The 17,042-nt window shown below is 41.1% G+C and overlaps 2 protein-coding genes across 4 annotated transcripts; both read left to right on the top strand.

Moving 5' to 3' along the window:
• The first annotated feature begins 1,942 nt into the window (after positions 1-1,942).
• On the top strand, positions 1,943-10,273 carry hyal2b (hyaluronidase 2b). 2 transcript variants are annotated; one of them, XM_068315535.1, is made up of 4 exons: positions 1,943-2,010; positions 3,316-4,292; positions 4,620-4,709; positions 4,796-10,273. In XM_068315535.1, exons 2-4 carry the CDS (start codon positions 3,342-3,344, stop codon positions 5,183-5,185), a joined length of 1,431 nt encoding a protein of 476 aa, XP_068171636.1. In that variant the 5' UTR covers positions 1,943-2,010; positions 3,316-3,341; the 3' UTR covers positions 5,186-10,273. The 2 variants fall into 2 exon arrangements, with proteins under 2 accessions (XP_068171636.1, XP_068171635.1); XM_068315534.1 differs by lacking the exon at positions 1,943-2,010 and adding an exon at positions 2,664-2,807.
• An 863-nt stretch (positions 10,274-11,136) lies between these two features.
• Positions 11,137-17,029, top strand: abhd14a (abhydrolase domain containing 14A). Of its 2 annotated transcripts, none has more exons than XM_068315537.1 (5): positions 11,137-11,436; positions 11,590-11,870; positions 11,961-12,076; positions 12,835-13,070; positions 15,813-17,029. In XM_068315537.1, the coding sequence occupies exons 2-5, from the start codon at positions 11,608-11,610 to the stop codon at positions 15,993-15,995; spliced, it is 798 nt and encodes a 265-aa protein (XP_068171638.1). In that variant the 5' UTR covers positions 11,137-11,436; positions 11,590-11,607; the 3' UTR covers positions 15,996-17,029. The 2 variants fall into 2 exon arrangements, with proteins under 2 accessions (XP_068171638.1, XP_068171639.1); XM_068315538.1 differs by having other exon boundaries at positions 11,562-11,870.
• The last annotated feature ends 13 nt before the right edge of the window (positions 17,030-17,042 follow it).

Genomic DNA, 17,042 nt, shown 5'->3' with positions numbered 1-17,042 from the left:
AAGTTGACCACAGATCTGAATAGTGGTGTTTATTTGTACATGATAACTGATGAACATACAACCTGTCCTGACTGTACTGAGCACATTATGTACTGGGATCGACTCTGGACACCTGTAAACCTGTAAAAAATTGATTTCTGACATCCAAAGTTAAGACTATTTGTGTAGACATGTTTTTATTATATAATATTTGTTTAATGGTTTGTATCATGATGCCGCTATGTGGAGTTTTGCTTTGGGCTGAGCAGTAATCCAACCTGAAATGCTGAGAAGATATGGGAGCTAATCTGTTCTCAGCGACATCAAATATTGCCTCACATACTTATTAACCAAGTTAAGAAGATGTATTTCTTATAAAGACAGTTCAGCTAAGTGGCAAAGGATGTCAACAGGAATACAAGCTGACATGACCAATTTCACCAAGGGAAAGCAAAAAATGTTCCTGACCTTCACTTGTGAGGAAATTAGCCACCTGCATAGGAAATTGCCAAGTCTAACAATTGGTGGAATGTGAAATGTGTGTATCAGTGTGTGCCAGCTAATGAGGGATGATTGAAGTTAAGAGAGAAGTGATCAATGTTTTCATGGGAAAGGGGTTTCCGTAAAGCTGTCGTTGATATTATTCTCCTAAGAGGATAAAGATGTCTGAGCCAAAATCCACTCCACTTTATTGCTTCCATGAAATCATTTTATGCGGTGCAAGACAGTGTGCTTTTCTTACCTCAAGGCAAGTACCTTTTCCAGCTGAGTCTGCAGACACAGCAGTTAGAAAACTGGCTGTTGTTTACTTTCACAAAGCTGTAATAATATACAAGACCATGAGGTGAATTCCAGTATTGGGGTTAAAACAAAACAAAAAAAATTGACTCAGCAACCACCCACCCTCTGGCTCCGGCTTCTGGCTTTGCTAACACAATGAACAACATTCTAAGCTTTTTCTGTTTTTTTAAACAAAATATAGAAACAAAATCAAGAATCAACTTTAAAAAATCTTTTAGTTGTGAAGATTGTATTTGAATAAGAAAAAAAGCGATAAGGTCAATTGTGTATGGGGAAAAAGTTTTGGATTATTTTTTTTACAGCAGATGCACACAGCACAGAAACTTAAGCCATTAACTCCTCGGTAAAATAACTAATTCAACAAAACTATCAGCAAAAAGTCAAGTTTCCCTTCCCACCTCTTGAAAGAGGTTATGATTCAATACTTTAAAAATGCAAACAAATAGTACAATTATAGGCATCCACAAGTCCCTATAAAGTAAATGTTATTTATTGGCATAAGGATTACTTCATGTTGTCTTTACGTCTTCAGGAATTGAGTGGCTTTCATGCAAAATGTTTCTTTACACATATCATATATCAAAGAATATCTCAACACATTTGTGAAGTTACGGTTTTAAGTGATTTTTATTGATGTACAAGTATTTGCAGGGAAATAGTCTCCCAACACTGACACCTAAAAACCTGACACCTCTCACCATATTGTAATTTTATATTACTGAGTAAAAAAGAACGGCTTATGTCTCCAAAAGGTGCTCACAGCTCAGCTATATTTTATTGTATTCATTACCTGAGGATTATGAGAAAATTGAATTGTTAAGGATCAGTTTACAAGTTATTTATGTAATTTTCATTAATTCATTTTGAAATAGATACTTTAATAATCCCAGAGGAAATTGTAAATATCCACTGCTCAAATCCATAGGAAGCCACAATAAGCTGTCATCTGATAATGCACCTATATACCGTAGACTCAAATTTGTCTTTATTGGTATATGTCAAAGACTAAATAATAACAATCAATTTATTCTAAAGTAAAAGTAGGAAAAACCCTGTGGTGGGGTGTTTTTTCACGTTTATGTAAAATAGAGGCCAGCCAGAGGTGGAGTCCGCTGGATATTTAAATGCCAGTCAGTGTATATTTAGCACAGAATGTAACACTGCTTTTGTCAGGAGCATCTTCATCAAATCACTTTCACCGGGAGATTACAGAGGGGAAAAAAGGTCCTGGTAAGAGACATTATTTGAGATTATTTGAACTATGACATGACAGATTGAAAAAAGGTATTATCCTGCTCTATAAAAACACATTTATAATATAATAACACAATAATATGATGAGTTAACTGACTAAATTATATATAAAAGTTATTAAAATGTTCTGCATGAATAAAAAAACAATATGTCATGCCACCCATTTATGCGTATTCATTCAAGCATGAAATTTTGAACAGAAAGCGGATTAAGCGGGTTAAGAAAATGACTGACTGACTGATTCAATCACTACAGAAGAAGACCTGCTGAATGACAGATATTCCCACAGGCGTCAATAACTTTAGAGGAAACTCGGAGCGACGCTTCTACATCACATCCGAGCAGTAGGGCTTGAAGAACAGACTACTTTTCATTTATTTAAGGGGGTACATGCTACAGATATATACTTTTTATTTAACGTGTATGACAAAAAAAAAGCTAGAGTTGTTTCAAAATGATTAAAAACAACATATTTGAATCCAATTCGTACGCTGTGTTGATATTTACATGTCAAAACTAACAAATATTACGTGTTTCATGAAACCAATCCCCCCCGCCACTCCATAACTCAGTGTACTGACGTGTTGTTGGGTAGCGGTCTGCCCATCGCTCCGCTCCTGACACCAGAACTACCGACTGGCGATTTCTCTGATTCGAAAATGGATTGAGCGAACTATGATTGCTACCTGTCTCATGGCAGGCCAGTGGAAAAGCAGTTTATCTGATGGTTTCATGAGTGGAATGAACCCGTGTCCTCAGCGTTATTTAAACAGGTAAGACTGGATGGGGACGAAGGATTTGAACGTGAGCTAATTTGGCAGATTTAGCAGTTTGTTTCAATGAAAGTTGAAGCTAAATTGGCTAAGTTTCGTTAGCGTGAGCCGACTTAGTTTCTTAAACGGGCAAGTACCGTCAGTCGTGGCATCTAATTAGTTTTCACTGAGAGGAGCTCCTAAATGGCAGAAACAGATTATTTTTCTCTACCCAGAATTAAATTTAATGGTCAAAATTGATTTCCTGACCAACAAGACTTGTGAAACAGACTTGTAGTATTGGCCATCCTTGGATCAATGACAGTACAGTAATCGTAATGAAATGACTGACAGCAGACACGTAGTCTTTACCTTGTAGTTACCTATATGTGAGGCGCTCATTCAGGTCAAGTCCAACACTTACCATTATGCCTTTCCAACGCCCCAAACTGTACCTGAGAAAAATATTTCTCTTAAGATGTGTTCGTTTTTGTTTCTTCTCATGTTTTTGTTTTTTTGTTTTTTTCAGAGAAAGAGGAGAATTGAGCAGCGACCATGGAGGTTGTTATCTGCTCTCTCTTAGGAGCAGCTGGGCAGCCGCCTTGGCTGTTTCTGACTCTGTTGACCTCCTTGACAGTCTTGAGCTCAGCTGATTTAAAGCAGGCAAGATGGCCATTATATTCACAGAAGCCCGTTCTCCTTGTCTGGAATGCCCCAACTCAAGATTGTGCCCCGCGACATAGTGTAACTTTATCTTTGGACCAGTTTGACATTGTGGCTACCCCTAATGAGGGCTTCGTCCGGCAGAATCTCACTATTTTTTATAAGGAGCGCCTTGGATTGTATCCTTATTATGAGCGTGGTGGTCTTGCAGTCAACAGAGGCCTTCCACAGCTCGCCAGCCTCACTCAGCACTATGAAAAGATGCCAGAAGGTTTGCAAAAATATATACGTGAGCCTGATGCTAAAGGTTTGGCTGTTATTGACTGGGAGGAATGGCGCCCTTTATGGATCCGTAATTGGGATTCGAAAGATATCTATCGTGTTAAATCACGTGATATGGTGGCCAAAAAGAACCCAAAGTGGACCGTGGAACATGTGGGAAAAGTTGCTCAGCAGGAATTTGAGCTGTCCGCTCGCAAATTCATGCTGGAGACACTCCACCTTGCCAAGAGCTTAAGGCCCAATCAACTGTGGGGCTTCTACCTGTTTCCAGATTGTTACAACCATGACTACAAGAGTGACCTGAAGAACTACACAGGGCGCTGTCCCGGTGTGGAAATGAAACGCAATGACCAACTTAACTGGTTATGGATGGAATGTACAGCATTGTTTCCTTCTATATATATGGGTTCTGTACTAAGATCTACAAAGTATGGGCGCCTCTTTGTCCGTAACAGGGTAAAGGAGGCAATGCGCCTGGCATCAGTTGGGGATGGATTAACACGTCCTGTTTTTGTTTATACCCGGCCATCTTACATCAGTCAGATGATGCTCCTAACTGAGGTTAGTTTGACAGAAAAAAATGTTGATGTATTGTGTGAGCAGGAGGCCACATGTTGCTGTCAAGTAGAAATCAATTTTTAATGTGCAGCGTGGTCTCTATGTTGGTAGCGTTGCATGAAATCACTAAAACCATCAATTTATTTACATTTTGGAACAATAATGACATTACTGTGAGAATGTTTGATAAACTACAGGTTTATGACTATGTCATGCGTTATCAATGTTTTTAGCCTAGTGACCATTTAGTTTTGTATTTGCTCACATACGCAGGCTACAGTCTTTATGATTTTCCATGTGATATATATTTTCACTATATATGTTGTGCAGACTGATCTGGTCTCCACCATTGGTGAGAGTGTTGCTCTTGGAGTTGCAGGCGTGATCTTCTGGGGGGACACGTCCTGTGGAAGCAGCCGGGTAAGTCTCATTGTGGCTCTGCTCATTTTTTATTGAGTGTTCCAGTGTTCAGTAGTATTGGGTTGATATACTTTTGTTGTCCATAGGCCAGCTGCTCTGATCTAAATGAGTATCTTCGGGGACCTCTGGGCATGTACCTGCTCAATGTGTCTACAGCAGCCGAACAGTGCAGTAAGATGATGTGTAAATCCCATGGTCGCTGTCTGAGAATAATACCAGACAGAGATGTGTATCTGCATCTCAACCCCTCCACTCACAAAATCACCAGTCATGGTGGACAGCTGAAGGTTACCGGCATACCTGACCAAGCAGACTTGGCTTTTTTCCACAAACACTTCCAGTGCCAGTGCTACAGTGGGTACAGGGGTGAGGCCTGTGCTCTGAAAGAAAAAGGACAGAATAAAGCCTCCTCTGTCTTCGGGACCTGGCTCCTTTGCTTCTTACTCCCACTAGGACATGTCACCCTATTCCACTGAGAAAACTGCGAAGTCCAAACTATTCATCACTTCTCCCAGCTCTGAAAAAGATATTTCTGCAAAAAAGTGTGATGATTCCATGCAGTAGTGATATTTATGTGTGGACAGCAGTGAGTCAGCCCTTTCACCAAAGATAGTATAACAGGAGAATGTGTCAACACGCAGGACGCAGGACATTTGACATGGCTTAATTTACCGATTATATCATTTTTTAATTGCTTGTTGGATCAAGCAGTTATGTGTTATGACAGAAAGACTTGTGAATGAAATATAATGGATTACACCTGAGAACTATAAGAAACTATATCTCTTTAGTTGTCTTTGTCTTATAGAAACGACATGGCTGGACCTGGCTCTTTTCTTACAAACTTGTGCCTTAACAGGGAAACAAAGCGTTCTTTTTCTTGTCGTCGTCATTGTTTACAAGTTATTGGGATGGTCATCTCAGCCTGCTGCTGGGCACAATACTTTATACTGATGATAACTTCATATGCAAGTTGCTGTTTTTTTTAAAATTAGCAAGGATAAAGGATATTAACAGTAGATGGTACTGTTTGTTTCTGAACAATGTCTTTTAATTCTACATGCTTGAATCTTACTGTACAAAAGGAAAATTCTAACATTTAGCTGATGCACGTTTTGGAAATTTCTTGTTAACATAGTCTGGAGCAGGAGTCATGAGTATAAATGAAGAATTGAGTTAATTATTGCTGATTTAAGGTAGTTCCTGATGTATTTAAGTTGGTGTATTTGTGTCGACTGATGATGAGATTGTTTTGTATAAATATGTGCTCATTTCAAAATTATGTAGTCGGTACATCTCCTGGCCACAGTTCGTTTAACCAAACGTTAAGAATCCTCAAAAAATATTTTTAATGAAAATATTTGATGGATCTAATGATTTAAAGAATGTTTTAATAATGAATATAGCAGCTTTAGGATTCTTAAAGTGGTCAGGTTCCTGCCGATGACACTGTACTAATAAAAATTGCTGTAGCTACATTTATATTTCCAAGTAAGTATATACTGTAATAGACTATGTTCTGTATTTATTCTTAATCATGTTGCTCTAAAACATTTAGGCAATTACAGTAGTTGGCAAGTATCAGATTATGCTGTTATTTACAGACTACAAAATTGAGTCACAGATAATATTGTGTGAGACTCTTATGTATTTCGGCCAAACATCTTCAAATACTGCACTTTAAATACTTTTTTGTTTTGTGTAACAGGCTTTATTTCACATTGATACTTTAAGAAGTGAAATTATGTTCTTTTGCTGCATATAGAAACCTGTAAACATACCGGTACTTCCCTGTGTGTTACACTTTCAATTTAATGTGCCTTGTTGGAGATATGTGGTACTGTGAATCTTGTTTTAAAGGAATCGGCTGCCTCCATGTTTGTTATGCCTCCTTTGATTTCCACCTGTTTCACGTTGCGGTTTGAGGTTTTAGTTGCTTTCATTTTGTATCTGTCAGTGATACAGTGCCAAAGCAAAACTTACAAAAATAAATGTCAGACTGAATCTATTAAATCACTTTGGAAATGATAAAATGCCACAAAGTTCGCTATAAGTTTTTGTGTTATCCATGTACTGTAGATACTGTTTTGTCATCTTACTTTATGGCTCTACTTTACATCGTTAGCGTCAACATTAAATTAAAAAATACTAGTTTTGTTTAGATGCAATAATTGTTTTTAAACTAAAACTGAAAAAAGAATTAACCCCTGAGGACCCACCACCCGCAGGGCGGGTGCGCTGCCATATGGGTGGCAGTGACGACAAGGGGTCACGACGGACTAGACCCGGGTGGCAGAAGTTGGCTTTGGTGATGTGGAATGTCACCTCACTGGCAGGGAAGGAGCCGGAGCTTGTGTTGGAGGTGGAGCCTTACCAGTTGGATCTGGTGGGGCTTACCTCCACGCATAGCCTCGGTTCTGGATCCAAACTCCTGGATAGGGGTTGGACCTTGTTTTACTCCGGAGTTGCGTGAGGCGCAGGGCGGTTGTGGGGATACTCACAAGCCCCCGGCTGAGCGCCGCTGTGTTGGAGTTTACCCCGGTGGATGAGAGGGTCGCTTCCCTACGCCTTAAGGCTGTGGGGGGGGGGGAATTCTGACTGTTACTTGTGCATATGCATCCAATATCAGTTCAGAGTATTCGGCCTTCTTGGGGTCCCTAAATGGGGTCCTTGAAGGGATCCCTGCAGGGGACTCCATTGTTCTCCTGGGGGACTTCAATGTACACGTCGGCAATGATGGAGACACTTGGAGGGGCGTGATTGGGAGGAATGGCCTCCCTGATCTGAACCCGAGCGGTGTTGTGTTGTTGGACTTCTGTGCTAGTCAGGGATTGTTTATAACTAACACCATGTTCAAACACAAGGATGCTCATAAGTGTACCTGGTACCAGAGCACCCTGGGTCGGAGGTCAATGATTGATCTTGTGATCGTATCATCTGACCTTCGACCGTGTGTTTTGGACACTCGGGTGAAGAGAGGGGCAGAGCTGTCAACTCATCACCACCTGGTGGTGAGTTGGGTCCACTGGCGGAGGAAATCTGGATAGACCTGGTAAGCCCAAACGAGTAGTGCGGGTGAACTCGGAACGTCTGGAGGAGGACTCTGTCCATGAGGCCTTCAATTCACACCTCCGAAGGAGCTTCTCGTGCATCCCTGTGGAGGCTGGGGGCATTGAACCTGAATGGTCGATGTTTAAAGCTTCCATTGCTGAAGCTGCAGCTGAGAGCTGTGGTCTCAAGGTCTTGGGTGCCTCAAGGGGCGGTAACCCTCGAACCCCGTGGTGGACCCCGGTGGTCAGGGAAGCCGTCCGACTGAAGAAGGACGCCTTCAGGGGCATGTTGTCCCTGGGGACTCCTGGAGCAGTTGCAAGGTACCGACAGGCCAAAAGGATTGCAGCCTCGGCTGTGATGGAGGCAAAACAGAGGGTGTGGGAGGAGTTCGGAGAGGCCATGGAGAAGGACTATCACACGGCACCAAAGTTGTTCTGGAGGACTGTCCGACACCTCAGGAGGGGGAAACGGGGAACCATCCAAGCTGTATACAGCAAAGATGGGACACTGTTGACTTCGACTGAGGAGGTTGTCGGTCGGTGGAAGGAACACTTTGAGGAACTCCTGAATCCAACTACCCCAACTGACCCGTCCTCTGTTGCAGAGGCAGAGCTGTAGGATGATGGGGGATCAGAGTCGATCTCTCGGGGCGAAGTAACCGAGGCAGTTAAACAACTTCACGGTGGAAAAGCCCCGGGTGTTGATGAGATTAGCCCGGAAATGCTGAAGGCTCTGGGTGTTGAGGGGCTGTCGTGGATGACACGCCTCTTTAACATTGCGTGGAAGTCTGGGACAGTGCCGAAAGAGTGGCAGACTCTTTTTAAAAAGGGGGATCAGAGGATTTGTGCCAACTACAGGGGCATCACACTCCTCAGCCTCCCTGGGAAAGTTTACTCCAAGGTGCTTGAAAGGAAGGTCCAGCCGATTGTCGAGCCTCAAACTGAGGAGGAACAATGTGGGTTCCGTCCTGGTCGTGGAAGAACGGACCAGCTTTTTACTCTCACAGGGAACCTAGAGGGGGCTTTGGAGTATGTCTACCAGGTTACATGTGTTTTGTAGACTTGGAGAAGGCGTATGATCGAGTCCCCAGGGATATACTGTGGGAAGTACTGCGGGAGTATGGGGTGAGGGGGCCTCTCCTCAGGGCCATCCAATCCCTGTACGCCCAAAGTGAGAGCTGCGTTCGGGTTCTCGGCAGTAAGTCAAACTTGTTCCGAGTAGCTGTTAGCCTTCGCAAGGGCTGTGCTTTATCAACAATTCTGTTTGTGATTTTCATGGACAGGATATCGAGGCGTAGTCGTGGTGAGGGGGCTTTACAGTTTGGTGGCCTGAGGATTGCATCGCTGCTTTTTGCAGATGATGTGGTCCTGTTTGTCAGCCTGTGACCTACAGTGCTCACTGGTCCGGTTTGCAGCCGAGTGTGAAGCGGCGAGGATGAGGATTAGCACCTCCAAATCTGAGGCCGGTATTGCAGTCTCTTTACCGCACTGTTGTCACAAAGAGGGAGCTAAGCCGAGAGGCAAAGCTCTCCATCTACCGTTCAATCTTCGTTCCTACCCTCACCTATGGTCATGAGCGATGGGTCATGACCGAAAGAACGAGATCGCAGATACAAGTGGCTGAAATGGGCTTTCTCAGACGGATAGCTGGTGTCTCCCTTAGAGATAAGGTGAGAAACACTGCTGTTCGTGAGGGTTCAGAGTAGAGTCGCTGCTCCTTCGCGTGGAAAAGAGTCAGTTGAGGTGGTTTGGGCATCTGGTGTGGATGCCTCCGGGACGCCTCCCTAGGGAGGTGTTTCTGGTACTTCCAGCTGGGAGGAGACCTCGGGCAGACCCAGGACCAGGTTGAGGGATTATATCTCAATACTGGCCTGGGAACGCCTTGGGATCCCCCAGTCAGAGCTGGTGGATGTAGCCGGGGAAAGGGAAGTTTGGGGCTCCCTGATGAAGCTGCTGCCCCCGCGACCCGACTACGGATAAGCGGTGGAAGATAGATGGATGAAAAAAGAATTAGTTGGATAGTTAATTAATCCTTACATTTCTATCAATGACTTTAATAATATCAATGTCCTTTATCAAGGACCATGTCTAAAGTTAAGGCTATCATTAACAACACCAGCCACCCCCTACACACTACCTTCTCCCAGCAGAGAAACACCTTCAGCAGCAGACTGCTGTCACACAGCGCCTCCACAGAGAGAGGTTGAGGTCCTCCTTCGTGCCCCGTGCCATCAGGGGGTACAATGACTCTCTCAGGAGGAGCGGGGGGGAGGTGGTGAGGTCAGCACACAGTTGAATGGATTTAGTTTAATTTTATACTGTTTATATTTTAATTTTATACTGTTTTATATTTTAATTTTATATTGTTTATATTTTAATTTTATACTGTTTACATTTTAATTTAATACTGTTATTTTTCTAATGTTATACTGTTTATATTTTAGTTATAGTTTAGTATATAAGTCCTGTTAGTGCTGCATGTGGGTTTATCCAGTATTTATTCGTTATGTAATGCCTGAGCAGTGGATATATACAATTTCCTCCGGGATTAATAAAGTATCTATCTAATTATTCAAAGGGGAATATGAATGTATTTTCTGGTTTCACCTATTTTCTGGGTTTTGCAGTATTCTGAAATTCCATTTAGAAACACATTTTTTATTTTTTAAATAATTTTAAAATTAAGGTGCTTTTAAATATACTGTACTTACACTGATGTGCGTACTTTTACAAGCAGAATGAAAAAATTTGGTATTCAAAAGCAACATCAAAGCAAGTTAATGTTATAAAGAAAATAAAGTCAAAAATAAAACAAATTTGCCATATTTGCATAGTTTGAACATTCTTGCAGCATGTAATTACACCCCACCCCCTTTTAAATAATGATTTCTGTATTTATTTCCTGTTTATTTTGTAGACGTGTGCTTCCATATCTTTTCAGACAACAGAGAAACCTTGAAAGTATCGACATTTCATGCTTATTAGCATTTAAACAAATCTCTGAACAAGATTACAAAATACACACAGACGCACAAAAGACAATCTGGTCCACAAAACAGAACAGGTGCCAAAGACAACAACACTACATGCGTAACCTGCAGAAGAGAGGATGGTGATGTGCAATCAAAAAATAAAATAACATTTACAAGACGGACGCGTTCCTCAAAAATCTGAGACAATTAGATCAGATTATTCTGAACGTTTTGACATATTTTTGGTCCCGACTCGGGACGACCTGGTGTCTTATCCCGGGTGTACCCCGGAGTGAATGAACGAACGAACGAACGAATGCATATTTTACGAACCCTTTCAGGAGGAAGTGACGCATGTGGTGTGACGTGTTCCGTGCGGCTCACTATTCCCTCCGTACAGAAACAGGCTGCGCAGACAGAACTACATGCCTTAGATGCTTATCGGTTTTCTCTTCGCCTCGGTGTTTATTCGTGAGCTCTTTTATTTACACGCTTTGATGGTTTCCTGTCACTAAACATGCATGGCTACCGTCTGGCTGAACGCGCAGTTTGTCGTGTCTATTTGAGAAGATAGCTACCAGCAGCTTTTATCCGGAGCATTTCCCAATCCTTGTGGCAATTAGCAATGCAGAAGTCATGGCGTTAAAACCAGCGGTGTCGTCCGTCTGTTAGTGAACGTGTCAAACAGCCGTCTCCTTTGTGCTGGTATGTGGTTTCTGCTCTTGCGTCTCAAATGCTTCCAGTATTCCATGACAGTAGCAATAGGTCAAGTTAAGGCTGTATTTCTTGCATATTTTTGCTAATATAATTCCTCATCTCGTCATTTCTAGACACAATCTCTCTACCATTTTCCCCCAGATCGCACAACTCGACAAAATGAACTTTTTGCGTCATCGTCTCGTTGTTCTGGTGCTGGTGTTCTTGGCTACATTACTGCTGTACCTGCTGCTGCCATCCATTCGCCAGAGCAGCATGGAGCCATCTCTGGAAGCTCAAAGGATTGGTCTGATGACCACCCCTCTTCCTCCGCTCCCAGCCATCAATATCTCCATCCACACCGGTCAGCTACCAGGAGACCCTCCACTGTTCTTCAGAGAAGCTTTACCCGCTGATGGAGCTGGGCGACAGATATTACCAAGGTGGGTGCCATATTTTCCACCTGTCCTTGTTATCAAATGGTGAAAATGTTACTACAAGTCATCAAAAAATGGAAAAAATTTCATTTGCAGATTACAAGTGGTCCTTCTTCATGGGCAGGCCTTCACATCCCAAACCTGGGAAGAGCTTGGTACAATGGCCCTTCTGGCAGTGAATGGCTATCAGGCCATCGCAGTGGACCTGCCAGGTAGGCATTTACAGTGCCTTGCGAAAATATTGGCCCCCCAAGAACTTTTTGACATTTTGCCACATTTCAGGCTTCAAACTTAAAGATAACAAACCGAAAATAGTTTTCAAGAATCAACAACATGTGAGATACGATCATGAAGTCAAACCAAATTTAACATTTTATATTGTGTTTATAAATAAAAAACTGAAAAGAAGGTTGTGCAATTGTGAGACCAAATGACACAATCTGTCATTGTTAGTCATTTAGGTCAACATTGGATCATTCAGAAGTCATCAGGGAACTTCTGGAGTCGTTTAGCTGAGCTGAGAGAACAGGTGGCCAATATTTTTGCACATTTTACTTTTTAGTTTTTTTATTTGTAAACACAATATAAAATGTTGAATAAATTTGGATCCACTTGACATGTTGTTGATTCTCGAAAAATATTTTCAGTTTTTTATCTTTAAGCTTGAAGCCTGAAATGTGGCAAAATGTCAAAAAGTTCTAGGGGGGGGGGATACTTTCACAAGGCACTGTACACAGAACATGACATCAAAGAGGATTCTCAACTTTTCAGCTTTTGCTCTGTGTTTCATGCTATAGGTATACGTGGTATTTTGCTTGCATTCCAAAGCTTGACTTGATGAAAGCTGAACGTGTAGTAAATACCTTCGTTTCCTTTAGAATTATCCAGCTCTGCTCCTTCAGTCATTCTAAACGAGGTTCTAAGTGGTCCATTTTTTTTATTTAACCACAAATTCTTCTGCTTCTTGGAGGGTATGGAAAATCACCTGACTCCAAGGCTCTGAAGAACGACCAGTATCGAGTGGACCTCCTTTCAAGGTTCATGGAGTCTTTGGGTGTTAGGGCTCCTGTACTTGTAAGCCCTTCTATGAGTGGACAATACTCCATCCCCTTCCTAATGAAGAACCATGCTCAACTACGTGGCTTCATCCCCATTGCACCGGTTGGCACCCAAAGTTATATTTCACAGCAGTACCAAAATATTCAGGTAAGAGTAGTTCAGATCATGTGGATTAAAATATTGTAATGCAAAAAATAAAGTAATTCCATCGGTTCTATTTTACAAGCAATAGGGAATAAAGCAGTGACGTATGGTGATACGTTAAAGTCAGTTTAATGAGTCAAACAGAGTGTCGCATTTGCCAGTAAACTAGCTGCCTGACATAAAAACTAGTTAAAAATCATTTAGGACGGAGTGCAGCAGCGTGCAGCTGGGCCCCACCTCAGATAGAACTACCAGTTGATCAAAACAAGCTTTATCAAGGAAGTCAGAGACGACAACATCCCGCGACATCCCTGAATTCAAAATTTTACCCTGACCTTGCGTAGGTCAAAGATCAAAGCTAGTGCTATGACTTACTGTCATTGATAAAAGCACTAGCTTTGATTTATGGTCTTACACTGGCCTTCTCCCTCCTCTTTCTATCTTATCGGGTTCCTGAGTGTACAAAAGTTGAACTTTGACCTTGACCTAGTTTTCTTAAGGCCAAGGTCATCATCTCATTTTCATCTCCTTTGCCACCCAAGTAATGTGCTTTTCGTTTCATCTTTCTATTTGCAACGGTTGCGAAGATATTTGGTGGACTAACGGACAGAGTTTTTAATGTCAGGCCACTATGGACTGGCAAATGCGACACTCTGTTTGACTCGTAGAACCGACTTTAACATCGGTGCCTCCCCGCCATGAACCTCACCGCACGTCACTGGAGTACAGATAGTTAAACTCTAAGTCAAAAGCACCATTATGGGTGTTGTGTTTGTTTTTTCTATTTGTGCATCATAGGAATCATTATCCTTGTTATCAGTTTCACGTATCCCAAAGTGTGAATGTAACCTTCAAGTTTCTTGGTAGAGCTGTGATGTGTGTGAAAGGTTGTGGCTCACCACACCTCTGTTTGGAGGTGGTTGTTCCAGACTGACAACGATGGCTTCCTTTACTCCCCTCCCAGTCACATGTCTTCTTTTTACAAAATGTGTCATATTGTTGTTTTCAACTGAGAATCGCTTGTCCTGTCAGTACATTTTCAGCCCAATGGTATAAGGTTCTAACTCCCCGCTTGTGTTCCACTAAGAGTCAAATTGGTCTCTGTTTCAAAGTATCTGACAAACAGTGACTTTGAGTCTTCCATCCATGTCAATCTCTGCTGTGCTGCCTATTACAGGATGTTTGTACTCCATGACACCCTCTTGAGGGAACTTGATATTCTTGTCCACTGAGCTGATGTGTTCTAAGTTTTCCACTGAAATGTTCTTATTTTGACCGTGGTTGGGTGCTACATACTTGTAGGAGCTCAATGCTCTATTTTTCATTTCTTCCATGTGAAGATCAGCTACAATAGGAAATGCTGGAGAATCCATAGCATTATCATGTTACTTTCCGTCCTAGTCTCATTGTTGTGAAGGCAGTAGACTTTGTGGTCCATTTTGTTCTGTTGTGACGGAAGGTGTCACGTGTCATTTTGCGCATTTCCCACCAAGGCTGCCAGTGTGGTGGAAGTGTTTTCTGATATTCTGATTGATTGAATCAGAGCTGCTAAAAGTGGGCTGCAGTGGAGTTCTCTCCTCACGTGAAGCTCATAGTAAGCTTGGCCGTCAATGAGCTCCTCCTTCTGTTGTAAATGTGGTAACCAGACTATAACCTTTGTCTCATAACTGTGTGGGATGTTTTATGGGATGTTTTTTTTAATGTTTTTATCACTGATGAATGAGGAGTTGGACTCAGGTGCTGCTGATACCTTTAATGTGAAGCAGCTTACACACCACGTGTTCAGACCCTCAGCAGAAGTCAAGATGCTTCAGGGTCAGACCTCACAGATGACTGTGACTTGGATACGAGTCAATCTACACCAACATAGCGTGTGTGGATTAGCTGGGTCCTTAAAATGAATGCTGTATACACCGCTGAGGCATGACTAAATTTTTCCACTGGGGGGCCCTTGGACATCAGTAAAGGAGATACTTGTCATGGACTTTAGCTCAATTTTAATCAGTAATATATAATAAAGTAATTTCTTACAGTTGTCCAAGATGACATCTTGACATGACTTGCTTTGTCAAACTAAATACTGTAGTGTAAATAAGGATGTTCAGTTTACTCAAAATAGGAGACAACTTGAAAGGCACAAATGTAAACCTGGAATAAAGAAATGCATATTTGATGGAAAAAAACATTTTTTTGATTATCTAAATCACATGTGTCAAACACAAGGCACGGGGGCCAAATGTGGCCCGTCACATCAGTTTATGTGGCCCACGAGAGCATAAATGGACAGTGCTTTGACCAAAAACAATGCAGTAACTAAGCCCATGTTAACATTGTCAAAAAGGTTATAAAAGGACTTATGTAATAACAGAGCAGAAACAAACACCTTTTCTGTGCAACTATAATGTTTGTAACTTTAATACGTAATAAATTTAGTTTTTTAACAATAAGGAGTAGTTATATTTATTTTATATTACATGGAGTTACATTTATAAGTTATATTTTGCCCTTGGAGGACAGCCATTATGCTGACGTGGCCCTTGGTGAAAATGAGTTTGACACCCCTGATCTAAATAGTTTTTAGTTAATTGTCCTGTAATTAATTACTCTTTCATCTGTAAACCTTTAAATAGTTTGTTTTGGATCGATACATTTTTGTCTTACAAAGCAATTTAAGGTGCCAATGTTTTCAGATTATAACTTTACAAATGTGAATGGTTGGCGGTAACTGTTTGATGCTTCTTCCAGACTCCCACTCTCATTGTTTCTGGAGCCCTGGACACAAATTTGGGTGCACAGTCCCACAAGAACCTCATGCAGCTTCCTAATCACTCGGTGCTGAAGTTAGAGGGAGCTGGCCATGCCTGCTACATGGACAAAACCAGAGAATTTCACCAAGGTGTGATCAACTTTCTCAGAAACCTGAAGTGAGGTGGAGGAAAAAAGGTTGAAACAACAGAAGAAATGCACAAAAAGAAGGATGATTTTTTTTTTCTCTATTAAGCGGTTTTATTTTGGTGGGAATGTTACTAAAAGGTACTAAGAGGAACCCCTTACCTAGTGCTATTTTTCGAGGCAATAAATATTGCAATGGGAGTTGTTCAGTAGATTGAAAATGCCATGTAAACTGGTATGTCACACATTCCCATTACAAGTGGGGGTTTTTTCTTAGTGTTACTTTGATATATGAGGCTAGTTCATCTCATGTCTTGTGGTGAATTTTTTGCATAATGTGGGTCATCTTGGTCTTTGCATGAGAAAACATGAAATGGATTTGCTTTATTGTTACCATTTTAGAGATGATGTGTTGTTCACTGTAAATATGCAAATTTAGCAGCTGTCTGTGTTTAAATTTCATTGTTCACATGTGACCAGCAGCCTTGTACATGAAGATCCAATGAATACTGTGCCATTCTCAAAAAAAGAAGTAGATCTTACGTGGAGTAACAGAAAGTGCATAAAAGAATACGGACCATGTCAAAAAAGAAAGTATGTTACATTTATTTATATAATGATAAAATGTATATACAGTAATATATTTGCAAGTTCTGACAATCATGCAAGAGCTAAATTAAAATAACAAGTAAGCATATCTGAAAATAAAAACAAAAAAATGGGTTTTGTGGGTCAGTTAATATTAATGCTCTGTTTTAAGAACTGATTTTTTTGTCTGGAGCAACACATTCTTGCTTCACCAAATGTTACACATATATTAACAATTCTAAATGATTATTGTCTCTGACTTTATTATTTTTTGAAGAAAATTTTATTTTTTGTTGTTTACAGGAAATATAATTATTTGAGTCTAAATGGTGGCCCTCTTGTCTTCGGTTTATCTGGAAACTATACATTATTGTTTCAACCCATATTGCATATTGATGTTCAGAATTTTATGCAATTGTATTTGAGGTGATATGATAGTGATCAGTTTTTTCCATTCCATGTCAATAAACACAACATAAATTAACTGTGATAAGA

This window comes from Antennarius striatus, chromosome 5 (assembly GCF_040054535.1).
Source record: "Antennarius striatus isolate MH-2024 chromosome 5, ASM4005453v1, whole genome shotgun sequence".
NCBI lineage: Eukaryota > Metazoa > Chordata > Actinopteri > Lophiiformes > Antennariidae > Antennarius > Antennarius striatus.
This window is presented reverse-complemented; position numbering and strand designations above follow the sequence as displayed.